The sequence below is a fragment of the Typopeltis vanoorti genome, chromosome 22 (genome assembly GCF_054136105.1).
Source record: "Typopeltis vanoorti isolate ZY-2024b chromosome 22, IOZ_Tvanoo_1.0, whole genome shotgun sequence".
Taxonomy (NCBI): Eukaryota; Metazoa; Arthropoda; class Arachnida; order Uropygi; family Thelyphonidae; genus Typopeltis; species Typopeltis vanoorti.
In genome coordinates this window covers 30,281,034-30,306,059 of record NC_143570.1, presented here as the reverse complement: position 1 = coordinate 30,306,059, position 25,026 = coordinate 30,281,034, and the positions used below count along the sequence as shown (strand labels likewise).

Sequence of the window (25,026 nt, the reverse complement as noted above, 5' to 3'; positions counted from 1 at the left end):
CATGCACCATAGAAAAAGTTTGCTGAACATTTGCTCGATAACAACAATCTCTCTCTCTCCTCTTGAAAACTGGAAGCATCACCTTTCACTTGCCTGCCAAACATTTTCTGTCATTGACTTAATGGTGTGCTCATCATCCCTCTTCCCTAAAGTGGAAAACTGAAGACACTTTGTATGGGACTGACCATTTCCCCATGATATCAACCTTTTTGCTTGTTTAACTTTATATATATTACATATAGATATCATGATGGAAAATTGAGCAAGCTGACCGATTCACTTTCTCTACTTTAGCAGAATTCAGTGCTTTGATAGTCAGCTCATTTCTTATCAGTAATGTCGCAAACCACATAACAGTGTATTACACAAGTTGCAACATGAAGGATAATTTTTATAATCTGATTGTAGGAAGTTTTTGGATCAGTAGAGTGGAAACAATAATTGACCATAGAAAATAGCTGTCCTGAAGTTCATCTTCCTTGTTACTGTTTTAATTCTATTCATGTGGTTGAGAGCATCTGAAGAAAGGGTGTTCCATAGTATAGAAAACTTGCACAGGGTGATGGACTGAATGACTTACAGGTGAGGTAACCTCTATGCCAGGATTTCCCAAACTGTGTTCCGCGGAAAGTGAATAAGTGTTCCGTGAAAAATTATCAAAATTAATATGAGCTTGGAATGGTTTTAAATGCTGCGACAAGTTCAAAACATGTTTGTAAATCAAGCGCTCCTCACTTTGTGTGTGGATTGTGCTATTAAGGCTAGTGTGCGCTCAGTCTTGACTCTCTACTTCTTGACTCTCTACTTCACTCATGCTCTGTTGACACCTCCGAGCATGAGTGAAGTATGGAGGTATCTATTCTATGAAACGTGCAGTCACAAGCAAGGTCAGTGTGATGCAATGTGGCCCGGCATGTCTGTAGTGTGTGCTGTCACATTTTTGCTATGCGATACAGCCTGCTTTGGTGATGGTGTGCACTTAGCTTTACACTGAATATGAGACCAATGATACTCGACTCTAATCAAGGTGTTCCGTTAAAATTTCAGGATTTATGAAGTGTTCCATCATAAGAAAAGTTTGGGAACCGCTGCTCTATGCTATGTTTTGGACGGCCAGCTGTTTAAGGAGTGATCAAGGATGTTGGGAGAGTGGAGAAGGTTATCTGCTGTTCTGGTTGGTATATGCATAGTTTGCATTAGATCATTGGCTACAGCAAATGTGTCTGTTCTAGCTTGTTCAGTGGCAATGTAAAAAAAGGAAGCAATTTAGGCAATATCCAAATAGTGAAATCATCTTCCTTGAGAAAAGTTAAATGTATCAAGGAAGATGAATTCACTGTTTTGGTAATGGAGTGCACAGAATTAAGCTTCGTAGACAAGAAGTTAAAGAGCTCAAGGTGTAGTTCAGAATTTCAGGAATGGTTGAGACAGCAAATGAATGTTACCAAACGACACAAGGAAAACTTAATTAGACAGAAAATCAGAATGAGTAGATTTGGGTTAGTCATTCTGTGGCAGAGTATATTATCAAACTATGCAAATGAATAAGTACCATGCTTGTGATTAAAGAATCATACAGGATATAGTTTGGACATGTGATGTGTACAGTGATTGTTATAGGACTGTTTGACAGTTTGAAGTTCAATCAAAAACAAGAGTGAATTTCTGTATGTGTCAGTGCATGTCACTTATGTTGGCATTTATACCATGAATGTAGATGAAGAAATGGATGTAGAAGTCAGTTTTTTTTCTTTTTGGTGGGAATTATTTTGTTTATCTTTTTCTTTCTCTTTTTAATCTTTTAAGTGCTGGGAGGAATTGATGTTGGAGGCTTAATGGAGTAAAACATCACTGAGAAAGGATTAATTTAATTCTTCCAAAATTTCATCTGTCACAGAGACAATCTTCAGGTATTACAATATAAAGCTTGTGACATACACAGAGAGAGAGAGGGAGGGAGGAAGGGAGGGAAGCGAACAGCACACAAAACTAAGTGAAATACTTGGATAAAACACTAGAGTCCTAATTGGGTGGGTACCTTTTGGAGGTCTTGGATGTAAACTGTCATCTGAAAGGATTAGTATTTTCTATATTTTGGGAAGTTTTATGCATCTATTCAGATTTAGCTGATTTTTGAGGGCCTGATTTTAAGGACCGACTTCTTACTCTCTCAGTTTCTGGTGTATATAGAGTTCCTTGTTCCTGCAAGTTGGCCTACTGTGGACATACAAGAAGATCAGCCACCATCTGCATAGAAGAGCACAAAAAATCATCTGTAATCATGAGTATGGTCAGTCAGGGCTTGCAGACTATGCTCTAGATACTATTGACAGAAACAACTGGAAAGAAACCACCATGCTCCTTTACAGCACCTTTAGACAAAGACTGTTTTTTAAAACTGCAGCTGCCTTCAGAAATCAGCATAATCTAAATAATATGGATGCATAAAACTTCCCAAAATATATGAAATGCTAAACCTTTGAGATCCCAGTTTACATCTGAGGCTCCAAGGAGTTGCTCACAGAGAGTATTCCACCTAGTTAGTTCTCTTGTCTTTCGTCCATGTATTTCACTTAGTTGTGTGTTACCTTTGTGTATGTGTGTTACAAGTTTCATATTCTACTTCCTGAAGACATCTCTCTGACTGAGACAAAATATTGGAAGAACTGAATAAAGGTTTTAATCTTTTCCCAGTGTTGTATTACTCCGTTGATCCTCTAACATGGATCCCACACATGAACAGTCACAAGAAGCCCAATAACAAGGGTGTCATGTGTGAGCAAGTGATTAAGAAGAAAAAAAAGTAATCTGTTAATATGTTTCTTAAAAGTGAAGGATTGTATTCATTGGGAAGAACAGTATGTGGTTGTTCTAAAGAAAAGAGGTGGATGATAAAGGAAAATGACAAGAAGTTCATGTTTGGATTTGGATAGATGTGAGTGCTGACCAGCAGCTGCTCTATTTCAATGAAAGCATGGAAGAATCAGAATGCCACCTATAGGAATGTGACTGAAGGGAGTGTGTGTGTGAGAGAGAGGTCACCAATTAAGCAGATTGCCTGCTTCTGCATATCATCAAGAATTCTTGGTGAAGTTTTGAGTGCACCACTCCTAATGTGGGAGCAGTATTCCATGGTGAGTTGAATCTGAGACTTATAAAGTGTCAGGAGTTGAGCAGAGGAGAAGTGGTGTTCTGAACAAAAATGAACAGTTTTTTAGAGACTAAGGAGGACTATCGATGTAATATGCTTGTGCCAAAATAAAGTGGATGTGACAGTCAACCGAACAAGGCCATTGTTGGGTTGACTGTTCCAATATGATTTCTTGAAATCATATTGGAACATTATCAAAAGTAAGTGGGTGTGAAGTTGGTAATAAGACAAGACTGAGTTTTAATAGCATTGAAATTTACTAAGTTGTTTTCACCCCACTTGAGAATGGTGAGGTGAGCAGTATTTAAATCATTGTTATGGAAGATCTGATGCTTTTACTCATTTGACTACTACAGGGTTTCTTGAATGAAGAAGAGGAATAGAGAGTACTCTTATCAGCAAAACTATGAATAAGATTTGAAGCCAGAGAGAGAGAGTGAAGGTCATTGATGTAAAGGAGGAAGAGTGTAGGTGAGAGACTACATAATCCAGAGATACTCTAGAATTGACACTTGCAGCGAGCAAGCAAAAAAGGAAGCTGGCAATCCAGTTATAAAGAACAGGAGGGCAACCAAAATCTTGAGCCAAGCAGATTGAAAAGCTGGGATTTCAAGTTAGACAACCTTTAACAAGGGATACGGGATTTAATGAAAGCATACATAATTCCCTTTTTGCAGAATGTGTGCTTTCATTCTTGGAATAGTTGAGATGACCTGTAGTTGGGAGGTTGCCAATTGGAGGGTTCGGTTAGGAATAGCAGATCATTTATGTTTGCAATGATACCTCGTGTGTTAGGACTCGTTGTTCCTCGAGTCCTAAAGGACTCTAGAAACAACATTAGTTACTCTCTTTGGCCTCATTTGTTCATTGTTAGTGCCTGCATGCATGTATCAGTTTTATGGTCCCATGAAGATGGCAATGTAACATTGCCGAAATATAGGAAGTATATGTCGGCAATGTTACATTGTTGGTAACAATGTAACTTATACGTTGGTAATACATGACTAATAATTTTTAGTCATGTGTTACCAACGTATAAGCTTATCAACAAGAATTACTATCATCCATGGAGATTCTATCACAAGCAAGCTGAAGATATCAAGAGAACTAAATCGTTTGACTTTCTTAAAATGCTGCCTGGATAATAAAGTAATCCCAAATTGTGTGAAATTAAAGCACCACTTCTCTTCACAGAAGGCTCTCCGCATTTATAAGTGCACTAGCTTCACCCTACTATGCAAACAAATTGCCGCAACCCGCATTCTGTTGGCTGACTTCAATGAGGCTATTTGTGCATTAGAAGAAGAGCTTGTCACTACTCTGAAACACGACTTTTGGACGATTCTCTATGACATCTTGTGCGCTTCAGCAGATAAAGGATTCCAGAAAATACGATGTTGGCACATCAAAAAATTTGAAAATCTGAAAAGGAACTCTATCTCCGAACACCAACTACCGCTCAGCATGGTAATTAACCTGTCCTCTGTTATGTTGAAGCCTGAAGCACTCAGCACACTTGCACTTGGCCACAATTTTGCCTTAGCTCCAAGGAAAATACTGTCTGAAGAAATTATGATACAGATAGAAATTATGATACGTGGAATCCACAACCTGCCCAACCATATTTCCAACAATATCAGACTGGATGTAGGCGGTGTTCTGACCAAAGCAAAACCACCAAAAACTAACCTATCCAAGGAAGAATATAAAGAAGAATATACAAAAAATGAAGAACAACAGAGAAATAATAATAATCACCAAAGCAGATAAGAAATGCCACTGTGGTTCTCAACCAAACAGACTATACAGGTAAGCTTACTTCTTTATTGTTAGATCAGTCTACCTCCCTCCCTATTGAATATAATCCCACCAGGTCCAAATCAGAACACTCCAAAGGCTCCTTAACCTTCCAACCGGTCAGGATGTATATATACGTCCAGATAAATCTGGATACGATTCAATCCACCTGTTGAAAGAACATGGATAAGAAGTGCAATTTGGCTGTTCTGTCCTTTAGAAGGTGCGATAATCAAATAATCCTTCATGCTGTAGAGAATACTTAAACAGATTATCTAGCAAAGCTGAGTCTGAGTCTCAGTTCTCTATAACAAGGAATGCATTTCCTTGTTATAGAGAACTGAGCAACTGGACTCTTAGTTATATTAGAGAGACTAAAAATATTATGAATGTTAAGATACCTCTAGGAGTTCAGTGTTCATGGCACCACAAACAGAGGTCCAAGGTCAAATAAGCAAAAATAGGACCAGACCATTACACTGCCACCTCCAAATTTCTGTCACACCCACACTCATCTATCTGCTTGGTAGGGGGTGTAACATGATTCATCACTCCATTACACAGCTTTCCGAACTTCCATGTTCCATTGTATATGCACTTTGCATTGAAGACAATGCTGCATGTTGGTTCGGGTAATGTGGGGCTTGCATATTGCAGTCCTACCATGGAAACTCATGTTATGAGCCTCAATTCTGGATGTTTTTGTTTAGATTCGTGTGCCAACTGATGCCCTGAACTCTGCATTCAACATGTCAGCTGATGATTGACAGTTTTAACATATGATCCTTTGTAGCACCCTATGCTCATGTTTGGTGAGTATGGTGGATCGCCCACTGTGGATACATTTGCAGTTGACTTACTGCGCTTCCATCTTGGTATGGTATCACTGATTGTTGAGAGTTTTCTTCACCTTTATGCAATTAACACCAAGTTTTCTTTCCTATGAACAAACTTTCCTTAGCTACTCTTACCATCATATCCTTTGGAATTAAAACAATACCAAGTAAAATGACCTTCAGGACTAATTTCTATGGTCAAATTATTGGAGGAAATGCATTAGACCTATTAATTAATGGATGACCCTTTTTATCCCCGGTGAAAATATCCCTTTTCTGGAATAGACACTGATTTAACTAGTTAACCTTTGTTGTAAGCACACTGCATTACAAATGAAAGACCTAATTGATAAGTGATTGTTGGAGTCTATATATATTGTTCATCATCTCTCCATTATTGGTCCAAATGTGCAGCTACAAAACTAGTGTCCATTGCTCATGTCCAAACTAACTCTGCATGATTCCTTCTGTCACAGATGTGGTGCTTGTGCGCTCTCTCTCTCTCTCTCACACACACACACACACAGCTATAACGAAAGAAGTCAAATGCAACTGTCCACAAGATTCCTGCTGTGGACCAGGTTTCTGGTGCATCCAGTATGACTTGCCATTAAGACTTCCTTTCATTCTTCCTCTGCACATTTTCCCCACTTCCATTGCAGGGTCTGCGTTTCATAGATATAACTTTTGTTAGTACAACCCCCAACTGGCCTGTCGCCAAGCCTGCTGCTGAGGGGGAAATGTATTTTTCACTGCAGCGTGTGTTCACGGGGCTGGTTTGCCTGCTTGCAGGATGAAAACCCCCAGATAAACTGGGGGGGGGGGGGAATCCTGCTGTTCACTCCCAAGATCGGCTAATTTGGCTATGGCTGAGAAAGATCCTTAAGCTCCTCATGTTGTCGATGGGAATCGAACCTAGGACACTCCTTCCCCAGGCATATGGTTGCGAAGCTCATAGCCACTAGATTAGCTGCGCAGACTAAGACTTCCTTTCACTACTGAAACAAAAGTCAAAGCTCTTTCCAATGATAATATTTTTCCTAGCTAAGTCGGCAAGGATAAAGTGGGGATTAGGCCAACGAGCACTGAAAACAATATATACTGGTAGTATATATTGTTTTAGTGGTAGCTATACTACCACTGATAACTTATGCTGCACCTGCCTGGAAACATGCATTAAAATCAAAGGAAAACTGACAAAAGCCAAACAGAGTTCAACGCTTTATAGACATACTAATAATTAAAGGATACTGGAAAATATCTTTTGAGGTAGTTTTTGTTATTGCTGGTCTAACACCAGTCTGCCTGAAAATGCAAGAATTCTCTCTTATATATGAGGTCACTTCTGGATGATGTAATGAAATATGAAAATTCCAACATTGATCCAAATTGCTATGAACATTCACTTCACTGAAGTAGGTGGCCTCACCCAGCAGAGAAAACATATATTAAGGAGAAGGAAAGCTCTGAAAGTGACATTTTCCATATATACACTGATGGAAGCAAAGCTGAAGGGAATTGCATATTACAGATAGTTCATTATACAAGAACACTGCTCTGGACTGCATCCCTTCTGTTCCAACAACTAAACAGAACAACTTTCTATAGTTTATTCACTTACATATCTCTGGGAATTAGACCTCAACACCTCTCATCAAAATGCAGCAACAATTTACAGTGACATTAGAAGCACTATAGATGGAATAAAAAATCAGAACAGACAAGAAATCTGGTTTGGAATCTCACTCTAGAGGGATGGGAAATCAAAGTTTTGCTGGGTGAAGGCTCATACTGTGGTAGCATGAAATGAGAGAGTGGATCAGTTGGCTGAAGAAGTGGCTATAAATGAAAGGCTAGGAACAAGTTACCAAAAGTACTCAAAATCTGTTATAAAAACACTTCCAAAAGAAATAAGCCCAAACTTGTGGGAAGAAGAGTGGAAAACATCAAAAAATGGATCAATAACAAAAGAATTCTTGCCAATTATCAGAAGCAGACTCCTGCTTAAAAAACACATAATCTCTCCAGGTTTAACCACGCTACTAACAGGACATGGAAAATTAAGACACTACCTACACATATTCCATATCCTGGAATTCCCATTGTGTATTTGTTGTCTCCACCTTTAACAGACTGTCAGTCACATACTTTACAACTGTCAACTACTGGACCCCATCTGGATGCCCCTACTACAACACGTTATCACTTCTGGAGACAATAGTGGTCAGTGTCAAAACAGAGGCTTATCCAAAAGTATTACTCAGAATTAATTAATTTTGCCAATAAGATCAACTTCCAGTCATTTTACTGTAATATAAATTACTGATATTGTGTGAATTATATGGTGTAAATATATGTATATATAAAAATATAAATAAGGCTGTTAAGGTCGAAATATGTACACATAAATGTAAAAATATAAATGTAAATATGAATATTGATATAAAAATATAAATATAAATGTTAATCAGTACTTGGAAGCTACATGTAATAGAGAAAGAGAGAGTGTGTCCATTTACCCACCAGAATACCAAATAATACATATTCCCAACAACTTTGTTCTTTTCTTAAATAGTTCTTTTCCTTTCAAAAAGTATACTAGATGTTAGTGGTTAGCATATCCTCTTTCCAGCCAAAAGGCTGTGAGTTCAAATCCTGCCACAGGCATGGATGCTTGTGATTGTCTGTGGAGATGGCGGTGGTGTAGTTGCGGTTAGTTGTAGTTGGTGGAGATGGAGAGCTGCAGAGAAGGTGCCCTTGCTTGATGAGTCTTTGGAGTCCCTGGAGGTGTCACATAATAATAATAATGTCAGCCCCCCCCCTATGTGATAAAACACCATAACTTTATCCATGATCTTTTTCTTAGTAAAAACATTCGACCCTATAATGGGGCCAAATGGCATAAATCTGTGATTTCTACACTTCTTCCGTGATCCCATTAATGTTATCTTTTTTTCCCAATTCAAACAGCTGCTATGTCTGAGACAGTTTTTATTTAGTTGAAGCCTTAATATCCGTTTCATTCCAAATGGATGTAAAGGTCTAATCACTACCCAAGCTTTGGTTGTCCGACAAGTTCCAAAGTAGCAAAAAACACACATAAACGAGGCTGGAGTTTTTATCTTATGCCAAGTGGTATGAAATAAAAACTCCAGCTTCATGCTTAAATACACTACAGCTTGAAAGAGTCAAATGGAAAAATATCACCTCCTGCTCAAATAACAGCTGTGCTATCTGGTTCCGCTGTTGTTTGCTCTTCATCCTTCCTCTCTCTTCCAGGTGATCACTTGGTTCATTCTTTTCCTACAGATAGATTATCTAGCCAAATCATTTCTTCCTTATCATACTAAGGATACCTTCCAAGTGGTTTTTTGTCATTCCTATACATGGAATTCTATAAGGTCAATTGCAAATAAATATGTACAGGCTGAAAGGACAAAATTCTAATGTGGGCTAGTTGGAAAAAAAATCCTACTAGACTTAGGTGGTTGATGTACTCCATAATAAACACTTAAGCTGTGTCATCTTTGTCACTTATCTAGCATCCACTTTACAGGAAGGAAAGTCTCTCTTCAATCCATTATCAAGAAGGGAGATAATGAAAGTCAACCCTCAAACTCTCATTTTGTTATCCTCATAGTTCTCTCATTGGATAACTTGGTTGTCTGAGGAGGATGTGATCTTGGGAATAGAATTAGAAGGATATATAATTTTCTGGAAAGATAGAAATGTGAAAAGAGGAGGGGGGGGGTTCTGTTAATGATTTTAAAGGAATTGTATCTGCAAAGTGAGGAAGTTGATACTGCATACACAGATTTTGAATGTGTGTGGCATGAAGTTGAAATAAACAGGTTAGTATATCTGATAGGATGCTGTTATAGGCCAGGGAATGCAGAGAATACTGATTGTGAAGCATTTTAGGCAAATTAGTTGAGCATGTAAAAAGATGATGATCCTTATGGGAGACTTTAATTACAAGAATATAGAATGGAAGGAGGAGATAGTGTATGGAAACAAGGAGTGCAAGTTTGTGGAATTTCTGAGAGATAAGTATGTTAAGCAGCATGTGATTGAAGCAACTAGAGGCTTTAATGTTTTGGATTTGGTGATAACTTCATAAGATGTAGTTATTATTATTATTATTATTATTATTATTATTATTATTATTACATAACACCACCAGGGAGTCCAAAGACTCATTGAGGGAGGGCACCTACTCTACAACTCTCTATCTCCACCACTCCAACAACCGCAACTACCTTCATCATCTACACCAACGGCATCCAACGCCAACCACTGCCACTATTATTTTCACAGACAATCACAAACATCCATCCCCACCATGGGATTCGAACCCACAGCCTTTTGGTGGGAGAGCAGATACGCTAACCACTTCCACTAGGCCGGCTTGTTAATGAAGTGTTGAAACTGCTGACAGTTGGTGAGAGTGATCTGAGGTACTTGTTTGGGAAGTGATGAAACAAGAAAAGGTTACTGCCAAAAATGAATACATGTGGAAATATAAAGCAGGTAATTATAAGAAGCTCTGTAGTCAGTTAGCATCAGTTTATTGGGTAAATGAGCTGAGTGGAAAAGATGTTGATAATGCATGGAAACTCACAAGGCAGTATCTGAAAAAGCAATGTATGACTTCACACCAAGGATTAAGCAAGCAAATAGATTAGGAGTGAAATGGATGAACAGCAAAATCAAGCAAGCTCTGCTGGAAAAGAAAATGTTATGGAGGAGGTACAAGACAGTTGATGGTGATCGGATCCATGAAGAGTATAAAGTGCAAGCTAGAAAGGTGACAAGCATGGTAAAGATAGATTAGGTGCACCATGAGAGGAGATTGGCTGGTCAGGCTAAGGTTAATTCAGGAAATTTTTCTGCTACATGGCAAGCAAGAGAAAGAATAATTATGACAGATTAACACTGTTGGCAGCAGAATAACAGCTGCAAAGGATATAGTGGAATTATTGAACGAGCATTTTATCATATAATAAATTTAGTTTAATCCTTTATCCAAGTGTGAGCAAACAAAGTTTGCGCCTGAAAGTATCTTCAGGACTGAGGTAAGGTGGTACACACCAGGGCAACTCGTTGCAAAGGTGGAGCAAGCTACCAATACTCCTGTCTCAGTATCTCCTATAATGCAAAACACATCTCCTTGCAGATATGTCTAATATTATGCATTAAGGGAGGGTTTCAGGACTGAGGTAAGGTGTGTACCACCTTACCTCAGTCCTGAAGATACTTTGAGGCGCAAACTTTGTTTGCTCACACTTGGATAAAGGATTAAACTAAATTTATTATATTCTAACCAAGTGAAAAATAAACTTTCAACATCTTTCTCTAAATCCAGAGTAATTTATTAAAAATGGGTGGCACACCATTTGGCAACTTCTATAGGTAGAGATGACCTGCGAATGCTTCTGCCTGGTATCTCAGCTTGGGCCTGGCTCCCACTGAAGAGACCTCAATAAAGGTCGAAACTAGTCTGGGTAGTGGCCCTTCCCTTAATGCATAACATTAGACATATCCGCAAGGAGATGTGTTTTGCATTATAGGAGATACTGAGACAGGAGTATTGGTGGCTTGCTCCACCTTTGCAATGAGTTGCCCTGGTGTGTACCACCTTACCTCAGTCCTGAAGATACTTTCAGGCGCAAACTTTGTTTGCTCGCACTTGGATAAAGGATTAAACTAAATTTATTATATTCTAACCAAGTGAAAAATAAACTTTCATCATCGAGCATTTTATCAGCATACGTCCTCTATCCAAAAAGAAACCGAACTTTTCGAAAATAAAAGAAACTAGTGGTGCCAAGTGTTGTATCTTTTTGTTGTCGAAAGTGGCAACCTTCATAAGTGTTGTTTCAACTGTTTATGACATTTGTTTTATTAGAAGCCGAGTTATAGTGCCAAGAGTGACAGTGTGTTTTGACGAACAATTGGAAAATGAGTTGCAAACAGAGAGCTGCGATTAACTTTTGTGTTAAACTTGGTAAAAGTTTTACCGAAATGCATCAAATGCTTCAAAAAGCATACGGTGATGAATGCTTATCCAATACTCAAGTTTATGAGTGGTTTAAGCGATTTATTTCAAAGTGGTCGTGAGACGCTTGAGGACGACGAGAAGCCGGGCTGTCCAAAAACTGGACTGAGCGAAGTTAACATCCAAAAAGGGCATGATTTAATCAAAGAAAACCCGAATTCGTCCATGAGATTGATTGAAGATGAATTGGGGATTCCAAAATCAACTGTGCACAACATTTTGACTAAGAGTTTGGGTTTTCGTAAATTGAATTTGCGATTTTTCCCCACAAGTTGATCGACGACCATAAAACATGTCGAATTGAACACTGCAAGGACCTCATTAAAACCGCTCGTAAGGATTCAGACTTCTTTGAAACGATCGTTACTGGTGACGAAATGTGTTGTTTTGAGTATGAGCCTGAAACAAAGTGCGAGAGTGCTGAGTGGAGACCAGTAGAAGAGGGGCATCTGAAAAAAAAAAGTCACTTGGAGAAGTCAAAAGTAAAGACAATGCTGATTTGTTTCTACGATTCCAAGGGCATTATCCACAAGGAATTCGTTCCACTTGGCCAAATGGTCAATGGTGAGTTTTATCTCGAAGTTTTGAAGCGATTGATAGCGAGAATTCGTCACGTACAGCATGAATATCGTGATGCAGGAAGCTGGTCACTTTTGCACAATAATGCATCATCTCATCATTCGAACATTGTGAGACATTTTTTGAGCAAAAATCAAGTTTGTGTGTTAGATCACTTGCCGTATTCACCTGATTTAGCACCCTGTGACTTCTTTCTCCCCCCCCCCGACTTCATTTGCCGATGAAAGGAAAGTGATACACACCATTGAAAACGTTCAAGCGGCAGTAAGCACGACCCTCAATGGTATCCCAAAAAACGATATAAAAAAACTCATTTAACGAATTAATTGACCATTCCAAATGCTCAATTGAAGCCTGAGGGAGAGTATATATTGATTGAAATAAATGATTTGAATAATTATAATTGGCATGTGTTTTATTTTCTGTCAAAAGTTTGGTTTCTTTAGATGTTAATAAGGCTCTGGGAATAGATGACATCACCACATATTCTTAAGGAATGTGCACCACATTTGGCTGACATGGAATGGATGACATCACCACATATTCTTAAGGAATGTGCACCACATTTGGCTATGCCCTTGACCTGGTTATTTAATGAAAGTTTTGCAATGGGTAGGGTTCCTAAGGAGTGGAAAGAAGGCAAAATAGTACCACTCCACAAGCATGGTTCTAAGAGAGAAGTCTCCATCTGTAGGCCAGTCTGTATAACTGCAGTTGTGGTCAAGTGTTAGAGAGATTAGTAAGGAATGGAATACAGGATTGGGTTGATGGACATAGCATTCTTTATTGATGGTCAGCATGGATTTTGTAAAGGGTAGGTCCTGTTTTAGTACTTTACTTGCATTGTATGATAAGGTAACAAGTGTGTTAGATAAGGGAGAATCATATACAGTGATATTCTTGGACTTGGCAAAAACGTTTGATAGATTACCACATGATGAGTTGGTGTACAAGCTGCAGAGGTTGGGAATAGAGAGTATATTGGTTAGATGGATCAGAGATTGGCCCTCTGAACAACACTGCTCCATCATACACAGCAGGTTGTATATGATGGAGCAGTGTCTCAAAAAAAGGAGAGTAACCAGTGGCTTGTCCCAGGCTTCTTTTCTCGGGCCCCTGCTATTTAACTTGTGTTGTAAACTATATGTCATATGGACTGACTGGGATCTTCAGTTGTTTGCTGATGATGCACAGTTGGGAAGAATTATAAGTAGCATTGCGGATGTTAATTCCCTTCAGGAAGATTTGAATAGACTTGGACAAAAGAGTGGGGTTGCAGTTTTAATATCAATAAGTGCAAATGTTGCATTTTGGAGTGCAAAAATATGAGGCTGTACAATATATTGATGGTGATATACTGCAGGAAGTGGATGAGATTAGAGATTTGGGAGTGATGGTTGACAGTAGACTTAAGTTTAGAGGGCATATTGCTAGTATTGCAAAGGCTGCACATTGTAGTGCTGTTATGGTAAGAAGTACTCTAACATGTAGAGATAAGGAAGTGGTTGTTCCACTGCATAAGGCACTGGTCAGGCCACACTTGGACCTCAGATCAGACCACGTGCTCAGATCTGGTTACCTGGTTTTCAATGTGATGTGGAGACATTGGAAAGGGTCCAGAGGTGAGTGAATAAGATAATATTTGGACTTTAGAATTCTGGCTATGAAGAGAGTTTGAAGAAATGTGGATTGCAAAGTTTGGTGGATAGGAGGAAGAGAGGTGATATGATAGAGACATTTAAGTTAGTGAGAGTATTTTATCAGATTAATCCAGAGGTGATAGGGAAAGAACCAGAGGTCATCCCTGGAAATTAGTAAAAGTGTGGTGAAGAGGGATGTGAGGACAGGGCCGGCAGAAGCGTGCATACGGGCGCCACTACGAAGGGGAAGCTACCATCGGGGAACCGTTCATAAGTTCATTTTTAAGAAACAAAATTTTTATCATGAAAACAAAAAATTCTTAGAATGATCAATATTAAAATAAATAAGGCCAGATACACCGAATAAAAATTTAAAAAAATTGTATATTGCTGCCTCTTTGATCGGCCGGCTGTTTACAATTTTGGCAGCGAGGCCAGGCTAAATGCTTGCCTACAGAATGTTGTGTCTACTGCAGTCTATCTAATGTGAAATGGTGAACGGTTTTTATGTGCAGAAACGAATTTTTGTACAAAACATTTATTGCTAGTTAACCAGTTATATGGTACGCATCTCAGTAGGCTACTGAAATGCGTACCATAAAAGTTTTACGATTTTACGATTTATTATGATTTCGTGCACCGGATAAAAGTTATCCGGTGCACAAAATCGTAAGCATCATGCTTGCGAAAGAAGCAGATGTTAAGAAATAAACTGGGGCTCTTAATAAATTTGTTAAAATATTAAAATATTCTGATTCAGATTGTAACCAACTCGATACATCAGAATCAGAGTTGAAGAACCGTGCACATCATCCAGTTTGCATGAAAGTACTATTGCAACTAGTGAACAAGATATTGAACAGAAGATGCATGATTTAAGTGAAAAACAGTTTAGGAGAAGATTTAGTTATAGTTGACCATGAAACTAACACATCGTTAGTCTGTAAATTTAGAAGATCCAGGTGAATGGTGAAATATTGATGAAAAATTATGAGTTGTTTTAATTGAAATGGGGCCTGTTCAAAAGAAAAATATAATATATCCCAGAGATACATATGGTCGTAAATTTGGCGATGCATATTATAATAGAAAAATGGAAAACGGGGAGTTTGTGCCAAGAACATGGCTCATTTATTTCGAAACTTTAAATTCTGTTTTTTGCTTTTGTTGCAAACCTTTCGCACCTACCGAATCAAGCAGTCTTGTAGAAGGTTATAATGATTGGAGAAATGTAAGTACAACTTTGCATAGACATGAGACTAGTTTAACTCACGTGAAAAATTTCTTAAAATTGAAGGAAGTTGATAAAAATTTAAAAAACAAAACTACTATTGATTGCCAGACTCAATGGAAAAGAAACGTTGGAGTGTTTTAGAACTCTTCATTGAAATTATAAAATTCCTTGGTAAAAACTTAGCTTTTCGCTGATCATGTGATAAATTATATGAAAGGAATAACGGTAATTTTTTAAAATTAGTCGAACTGTTTGTAAAGTTTGATCCCGTTATGGAAAATCATGTTGAAAGGGCCCTACAACGAAACAATAGAATGCACTATTTGAGTAAAAACAGTCAAAATTAAATATTGGAAACTTTAAGTAACGCAATCAGGGACACAATTTTATTATCAATTCGAAAATCTAAATATTATTCCATAATTTTAGACTTCACCCCTGATGTAAGTAAAACAGAACAAATGACCATTATTATTTGCTTTGTTTCCTGTGACAATGGAATTGTCAAGATCAGGGAAAACTTTTTAGGTTTTGCAGATATATCCGATTCCACAGGACGTTGTTTATGTGGAACAACTGGAAAAATGGAACATTCCCATTGAAGACATGCAAGGTTAAGGGTATGACAACAGGGAAAATATGAAAGGGAAAAAATATGGGCTCCAAAATTTGCTTTTAAACAAAAATCCTCGAGCTTTTTACGTGCCATGTACTGCTCATACTTTCAATTTAATCATTAAGGAATGCAGCCAAAGTGAATGCAGATACAATTAGTTTCTTTGCAATTATTCAAGAAATATACAATTTCTTTTCATTCTCTTGGGCAATCCTTTTAAAGTTCGTAAAAATTAACATTGAAAGAGCCATCAGAAACGCGATGGGAATCCGCCCTCTACGATATCAGTTACGAGAAATTTACTATGCACTTTTTGAAATTTTAAATAATGAAAATTTTAATAAAGAAACTCAGCATGAAGCACAAACATTATGTGCTAAAATAAAGGACTACAAATTTATTTGCTCTCTTATAACTGGGCATGATTTACTTAACAGAATAAACTGAGTAAAATGCTTTAAGACAAAAATATGAACATTACACTTGCTTTAGAATCTATCGAAAGCTTAAAAATATTCTCACCAGAGTATCGATCGGATACAAATTCTAAAGAAGTTCTAAAACGATAAAAAAACTAAGGGAAGAAGTGGACAGAGAACAAGAATTTAAAACTGGTACAGAAGTCCGACGACATAAGAAGACATGACAATTTGACTACGAGCATCATGATGAAACGCCACAATCGCCAGAAGATAAATTTAGAGTGAATGTGTTTTATACACTTCTAGACGTTGCAATGTATTCGTTAATAGAACATTTTGAACAACTAAAAACATATGATAATTTCAATTTCTTGTATAGATTACTACAAATTAATAACGAAGATTTACGAAAAAATTATGACGATTTAGAGATTCTCTTGAAGGACGGCGACAATAAAGACGTAAATGCAATAGAACTATATGACAAGTTATGTACTTTCCGGGTTATTTTTCGGAAGGATAATTTAAATATTCAAAACCCTTTCAATATTCTTAATTTTATTGTATCCAATAATTTATCTTTCCGTAACTTTTCAATTGCTTTAAGAATATTATTAACCTTACCTGTTAGTGTAGTGAGTGGTGAACATTCCTTTTCCAAGTTGAAATTGATTAAAACCTACTTAAGAACAAGTATGTCACAAAAAAGCTTGTTAGTTTTGGCGTTAATAGCTATTGAAAAAATGATATATGTACAGAATTAGACGTTAAGACATTATTTCTAATTTTGTGAATATGAAATCAAAAACCCTAAAATTTTAATTAAAAAAAATTTCAAGTATATTTATGTAATTTATTTTCTGTTATTCTGTAAAGATGTTATTTTTTTGAATACTTATATTAATTGTTCTAATTATTTCTGAATTTTTTCCTTATTTTCTCATCTATCTTGAGTTTCTTTTATTTTCCTAAAAGATAGTTAAACTTATAAAAATTATTAAAAATTTTTTACAAGTTACTAAATTCTTAGTAACTTGTAAAATGCAAGAATTTTTTAAACTTTAGTTCAAATAAATTTTAACTTTAATTAAAATTCATTTTAATTTTGTTAGCGATTCGGGTCAGTGAGAAGGCTATATATTCAACGATTAAAGTGAAGTGGCTTTATCAAAATTTGCTTTAACTTTTGAGAATTTTTGGAATATTTGGGTTTTTAATGATTATCCTGCCTAGTCAACACCCCTGGTTCGTTACATTTAGTGAACCAACGTGTGGCTGTTCTGTCAAAATTTATTTAAGAAATTTCAAATAATTAAAATTTTTATTACCGTAAAAGAACCACACACGCCCGGATCATTACAGGGGCGCTTAGATAGACATTGCATGCGGGCGACAAAGACCCTTCTGCCGGTTCTGTGTGAGGAGTAGATTTTTTACATGGAGAATTTTCGGTGAATGGAATTATTCACCGAAAATTTAAGATTCTATGTGATAAATATGTTGTCAGTTGAATGAACCTCCCACAATGTCTGCCGACTCCATGGAGGGTGTAATAATAATAATAATAATAAATTTGGTATCCCACCACCTGCAGGTCAAGATATCAAGAACACCACATGTTTTTCTATGTTTCTCCATGTTTTGAGCCCATCTGCTGAAGATTGAGAGTAGTGGAATTCACGCTTGAGATGACATAGGTGTTACAAAGTCATGGGAGTCATGGTCATTGGAGATGTTATTGATGGTTGCGTACCAAATGATCCACATATTGTCTGCCTTCCATCCTTTTTTACTGGATGTAATTTTTTTTCGTGGTTTTTGCTATGCACTCTGTAGATAGGTTCCTTTCCTCATATTTCTCAACATCCCAGGGTTCTATATTTCTGCCTGTTCTCTTTCTTTTTTGCATAAATATCTTCTCCTCACTTGACCTCAAATCCTGTCTTTTTTTTTTTTTTTTTTTTTTTTGTTCTACTCCATTCCTTTGCTTAATTGGCAAATCTTATCATGCTTTAAACATCAGATTTTCTTTGCCATTCTTAAGAGAGATGGGAACAGTCTTGTGAGGTTTGATATCAAAATTCAATCATGTCTTCTTTTTTTTTTTTGCAAGAAAGATGTCACTTCTTCTTGTGCGATTTATTTGATAATTCAGATATTGCCCTTTGAGCTGACATATAATGTGCTCTGCCTCTTCAAAAAAGAAAAAAAAAGGCTGTGTTTTTAATAGGTACACTGAAAAAATAGTGTACCTATAAAATGTTTACATTATATAGTGTACCTACAGTAGATTTGTTTAGCAGCAACTCAGCATTATACTACCCACCATCTACATAGACCAATAATAGTATTTTTTTTTTAATTACATATATAATTCTCTGGCAGATTTATATGTATGTGGGAGAGTCACCCAAATTTCTGGGGTGGAAAGACTGCTAAATAAGAGTAATTTATTATTATTATTGTTGACATTAAAAGTTATAAAAATAAGATAAACCAATAAATTTGAAAAACTAAAATAAATTAATAAAATCACAAGAACATACTTTTTTCCCTGTCTTAAATAGCTGAAATATGACACTTTTCTGTTAAGATAGTGTTTTGAAAATTTAGAAATTATTCTGGTTCTATAGAAACATATTTTTTCTTAGAGCAAGAAGGACCAATAAATATATGTATAGGAACCATTGCAATTCTTATTACTTATATTTTAATTAAATCCATAACTTGCTTTCTTCCTTTTTTTTCATGATACATTAAATCATAACTTGTGGCTCCATGACTGGAAAAGGAGTTGGGAAAGTTTTAAACTTCTACTATTTACTGGAAATTTAATTTTTTTGATTTTTTGATTAGTTTTTTTTCTTTTATAAAAAGTTATAAAAATAAGATAAACCGATAAATTTGAAAAACTAAAATAAATTAATAAAATCACAAGAACATACTTTTTTCCCTGTCTTAAATAGCTGAAATATGACACTTTTCTGTTAAGATAGTGTTTTGATAATTTAGAAATTATTCCGATTCTATAGAAACATATTTTTTCTTCAAGCAAGAATGACCAATAAATATATATATATATATATATAGGAACCATTGCAGTTCTTATTACTTATATTTTAATTAAATCCATAGCTTGCTTTCTTCCTTTTTTTTCATGATACATTAAATCATAACTTGTTTATTAAGTGGCTCAATGACTGGAAAAGAAGTTGGGAAAGTTTTAAACTTCTACTATTTACTGGAAATTTAATTTTTTTGATTTTTTTTATTAGTTTTTTCTTTTTTCATTTTTTTATACCATTCCCATCCACAAAAGGCTTTAAATCTATTATACATTAGTATCATGTGTCAGCTAATAATTAGTTATTGGAGTTGGACTAAGAAAAAAAATAATTATTTTCCCCTCACTTAGTTGCAAATTAAATTAAACTTACCAAGAAAGTATATTCTTGTTTTATCCTTTATCCAAATTTAAGCAAACAAAGTTTGCTTAAATTTGGATAAAGACATATAATGCTGTGCATTATGGGAAGGTCTCATTAGTAGAGCCAGACACAAAGTATAATGTGAAGTCATTAGCTGCTATATACAAGTAGCCTACTTCAGACTTTGTTTGCTTACACTTAGATGAAACAAGAATATAATTTCTTGGCAAGTTTAATTTAGTTAGCTTCATCTTACATGTTAGGTTCATTGGCTTGTTGTTATAGCTAAATAACTTCACTTCAGAGAAATCTAATTAATGCTCTGAGCTCTGATAAGGTGGTTAATCCTATCAGATCATTAATTACTCTGATACATCAGTTACATCAATCCTGTGTATTATCTGGCTAGATTGTCCATCTTCAGCATGAAAAACCAATTTCCAGGAGTGTGTGTGTGTGTGTGGGGGGGGGGGTATCACCTCCATTTGCAACTGGTTAATTCACCTTCACTTGTCCTTAGAAAGGTTTATTTTTATTATTTTTTTTAAAGACAAGTTTTGAACCCCACTCTTTCAGTAAAATGGAATTGTTATCAAATGAGTTACAGAAGCTTTCAAAATAATGATCCTTCAATTAACTAATCTTTCCATATCAACTGATGCCTGGTAGAGCACCACATAATTGTAATTCAATTATCAAACTCTTTTGGATAAATGGTAGATTACTGGATACCTGAAAAAAAATGCATTGTATATAATACAGACTTTTTTTTTATTCTATTTTAGTATTTTTGTTGCTATTGTGTAAATAGTTTATGATTTTTACTGCTATAAATGAAGATAAATGTTGCTTATTTGTGAGTGTAGTGCAATGATACAAATATGAGAGTGTCAGCAATGAGTCTTCTGACACCATGGAGATACCCATAGATAATAATACTTATATTGTACTATTCAAAGGATTGTTTTTAATACTGGTTATAATAAACATTAATATACAAAAAAAAAAGGGCTATTTTCAGCTTATGATTTCTTGTTTATATTCTTAGGTAATTGCAGTGTATTACCTGAATGGCTTAAGATTCTTTTAGTTCTTGCATGTTTTTTGGAGACTGAAGATTTTCATCTTACTGCATTATCAACATTTTTAGACTTAATTGCACTAACAAAGTCAGTTACAGTAAGTCCAGAAGATACAGTTACCTCTTTCTCCCTTTCTCCATCTATACACACTTCGTCCCCTTCAGTGGTATCTGTTGTAATTGTTCCGATGATCAGCGTAGCAGAATTGACTTACATTTCAGAGCAGACTAGATTTTTCAGTTTGGCTGCAAGTAGTTTATGGAATTATTTGTCAAATACAACATTGGACCATCATCTTTGCATTGTGGAACTCCTGCAACAAGTACACAATTTGGCACCAGACAGTACCGTTTGTGAAGGAGTGATATGTAAATCTATGGCTAGTATTAATGAAATGGTAAGATTCTTTATTTTCTTATACAGTGCTTCTTACTTTTTATAAACATAAAAATATATTCTAAACATATATTGATATGTTTTTAACAGTTAATATATTTGTGTACATTGATAAGTCAGTTTTTTGTGTTATGTTTTAAATCACTGCTTGCCTTGATTAGAATTTCTGCATTCTTTCTTATCTAAATTTTTTTTCTATTTTTTTTTCTTTTTTATTCCTGTGAGATAGTATACTTAGTAACGGGTACATCTGAATGCAATAAAATAAATATTGTGAATTTTCACATTGCCATGAATAAAATTTTAGGTATAGAAGATCAGACTGTGTTTTTTCTTAGCTATCTAGGACTTAGGTCTGACCATGTTCTTTCTTTTGCCTGCATGTACCAGAAATCATCATTGTCATTTCAATGTCATTTCCTGGAATTAAGCATTTTCTACCCCTTCCCCAAATCTTCCACAGATGTGTGGAGTAACATAAATTGTTCATGAAATCACTTCATGAATATTATAAACCTTATAACCTTATAAACTTTTGAACTTTGGCATGGTTATAAACTTATAACCATGCCAAAACCTTAAAGAGAGAGAGAAAAAAAAAAAAGTTTAATGTCTTGATTCTCTTGATCGTTTAGTGCATCTGATGCTCATAGGATATTATTACTGGCCTTGAGTGGCTAGAGAATAGCATCTCCACTTTGCTCCCAATGGGTTGTACATTCACATCCTCATTTTAGCATGAATAGTTGTAAGTCATTGGATGGCTAATTGTTTTAGTTATCTGTTGTAAAAGCACCACATTTATATTTATTTTTCTATGTAAAGAACTGAAGAAGCTTAAAATATCAAAGATAGACATTCTGTATGGGTTAAGATGGAAGAAAACTTCTTACATAGAAAATAATCGCTACAAATTTAAATGGCAATTTTTTTTAAAAAAATCATCTTTAGCACATAAATTATTTCTGTAATCTTGTGTTTGGCTGTACAAGTTATTCGAAGTTTAGGATACCATAATTTTAAGACACCCAGTCCAGCCCTAGAACGCCCCTTTAATTTTAGTTACATAGAACACTTGTTGGTCTGTTTTAGCAATTACAATTTGAAAGTTTCTGTATCATATTTAGCATTTGTTCCTTTATTCTGTATCATGCTTAGCATTTATTCCTTTGTATCAGCATCATCATTCATGATATGTATACTCATGGGGTGTTTCAGGCTACTATGGCAGCACTACATGATTAAGTTTACATTATTAATAATCTCCTATCAACAACTTTCTGCAAATTGGTAGCTTACTCAGCACTCCAATATTGTTGTAACTAATATTTCACTCTTCTAAGACACTTCTGGCTGAACAATTCACCTAGACCTTCTCTTCTTCTGGGTCTTTTTCCTGCCATCTTGTCATCAAACACCTGTTTTGATAACCTTTCCTCTGCCATTCTGTTTAAGAGTGGCCGTACCACCTTAGATTAGCCACTACTCACACATTCTTGAATGCAAACAATGTCAAGTTCCTTCCTGATGTCTTTATTTTTAATATGATTCTGCTATTGATGCCATCTATTCAGGTCCCTAATTTTTCCAAGAACTCTCATATTTGTGGTCTCTAATCTTTGATCAAGTTATTTCTAACCCAAATCTGATATCCATAACTTAAAAGTAGTTTGAACACTGTCTTGTATACTGCTAGTTTAGTGTTTCAGCTAATTTCTCTCTTATTCCATATAAATTTATTCAGCTGGCTCCCCACCCACACCAGTTTTGCTTACTCTGTTATCTATTTGCCGGAAAAGGTTGGTCGATTGGTAGAGCTTCTGCTACTAATGGCTCAGTTAAGTAAGTTTGAGCGCGGTTAGTAGTTGGAAGGGGACCAATCGTTCGATGCTGTTGGCACACTCTCCCTCGATGAGTCTTTGGACTCCCTGGAGGTATCAAATAATAATAATTTCCATATTTCACTTGCCATCTTCGCTAAAAACTGTGCTTAAATAGATGAAATATTTTACTTGTTCTGTAGACTTTCCATTCAGAATGCAGTTGAAGCTTTCTATGTTCCTGCCTATTTTCATGGTTTTGGTCTCTTTATTGCTGATTTTCATGCCAAATTTGTTACAGTTGTTATTCAATTTAGTTAGAAAATTCTGGAGACTTGCACTGGATATGTTTAGGAGTGCAACAGCATTTGCATAAAGTAAAGAGCTAATTTTAATATCTTCAGTTTTCATATTAGGTATAGTGACACTTTCTTTCATAATATGATCCATATAGATGATGAATAAGAATAGAAATAATATGCATCCTTGTCTCATACCTGATTTTACATCAAACAATCTTCCAATATTTCCTTCAATTTTAACTGCTGACTTAAAGCTTAAATATAGACTCTCTACCCTGTATGATGTTCCATTTACCATATAGCTGTAGCATTTTGAAAAGCTTTTCCTTGAGCACCTTGCCATGTGTGTTTTCCTGATCTGCAAAACTTAAGTACAGATTCTTGTCATATTCCCATGATTTCTTAACTGTTTGTGTTGAAGTGAAAATCTGATTCTGGCAACTTCTATTTGGCCAGAACCCAGTTTGTTCCTCTCCCAGTTTCTCTTCCACAATTTTTCTCAGCCTCTTTTCAAAAATACTTGCATAAATCTTACCTGGAACTTAGAAGAAAAATTCCTCTGTAATTCTCACATTCAGCTTTATTCCCTTATTTATAGTGGGAACTATGTGAGCTATATTCCAATCACCCCAGAATTCAGCCTTCTCACCATGCCCTCTGAATTATCCAGTGTAGCCACTGCAAAAGTTTTCTCTCTCCATATTGAGCATTTCTAGTCTAATATCATCTATTTCATCTGCCTTTCCACATTTCAGTTTTTTGGCATCATTTTCTACTTCGGGTATTGATATTTACTCCTGTTTGTATTTCTCTTGAGAATTTTCTACAGTAATTCTATCACCACTTATTTTATTTAACAGTCTTTCGAAGTAATTACTCCAGACATCTAGGATATCCTTATCTTCAGTTTTCATGACACTTTTATCATCTTTGTCTCCTTTTACATTTCTCTTTCCTTCATTTATAAGTCTTCTGAATAGTCTCCAGAACATTTTGCTACCTTCCTGATATTTACCTTCTATATTCTTACCAGTCTTCCCCTTGACTTTTGTTTAGCTACTTTCACACATAGCTTAGCTCTTTTACATTTTTCTGTGTATTATTTTAGGGCATCTGCTGACTTATTTGCTAGGAACTTTAGGCGTGCTTTCTTCTTTTTCCAAGACTGCTTCTTTAACTTGTTATGTCCACCATGACATTCTTATTTTTCTATCCTTACAGACAAATTCTCACCTTCACATGGTGCGCTCTGTTAGTTGATATCCACTGGGTACTGAATGAATGAGGTTGGGCTGGCAATTTGGGACTTAGCTGATGAAATTGTACTCTGTTGGCTTAAACTAAACTACAAATAACATGATGGTTCCTTTATACGAGGGGGGGGGGGTCTGTAAAGTTCTGATAAACATAGAACAAAATGATATTAAAGCAATTGATATAACCATAAGAAAGAACATACGAGGATATAAAAATATAAGAACATAAATTACTTTACCTTCATAACTCCTAGTAGCATGTTTTTTCTTGTGATTATATCAATTGCTTTAATATTGTTTTGTTCTAAGTGTTTATCAGAACTTTCCAGACATCCTCGTATATGTTGTAGTTAATTGGTGTTCTGAAGATAAGTAAAACTTGGTAAAATATGATCTGTCATTATCAGCT

General features: G+C 35.7%; 1 protein-coding gene across 5 annotated transcripts in view; it reads left to right on the top strand.

Annotated features, from left to right (window-relative positions):
* Nucleotides 1-25,026, top strand: part of LOC150094270 (protein DOP1A) — a 613,349-nt gene that overhangs the window by 168,463 nt on the left and 419,860 nt on the right. For all 5 annotated transcript variants that reach the window (XR_016550242.1, XM_090412136.1, XM_090412135.1 and 2 more), the window contains one exon: nucleotides 20,810-21,240. Coding sequence is in view for 4 of the 5 variants with exons in the window: in XM_090412136.1 (XP_090268262.1) it covers nucleotides 20,810-21,240 (431 nt within the window). In the remaining variant the exon portion in view is untranslated. The remainder of the gene's footprint in view (nucleotides 1-20,809; nucleotides 21,241-25,026) is intronic.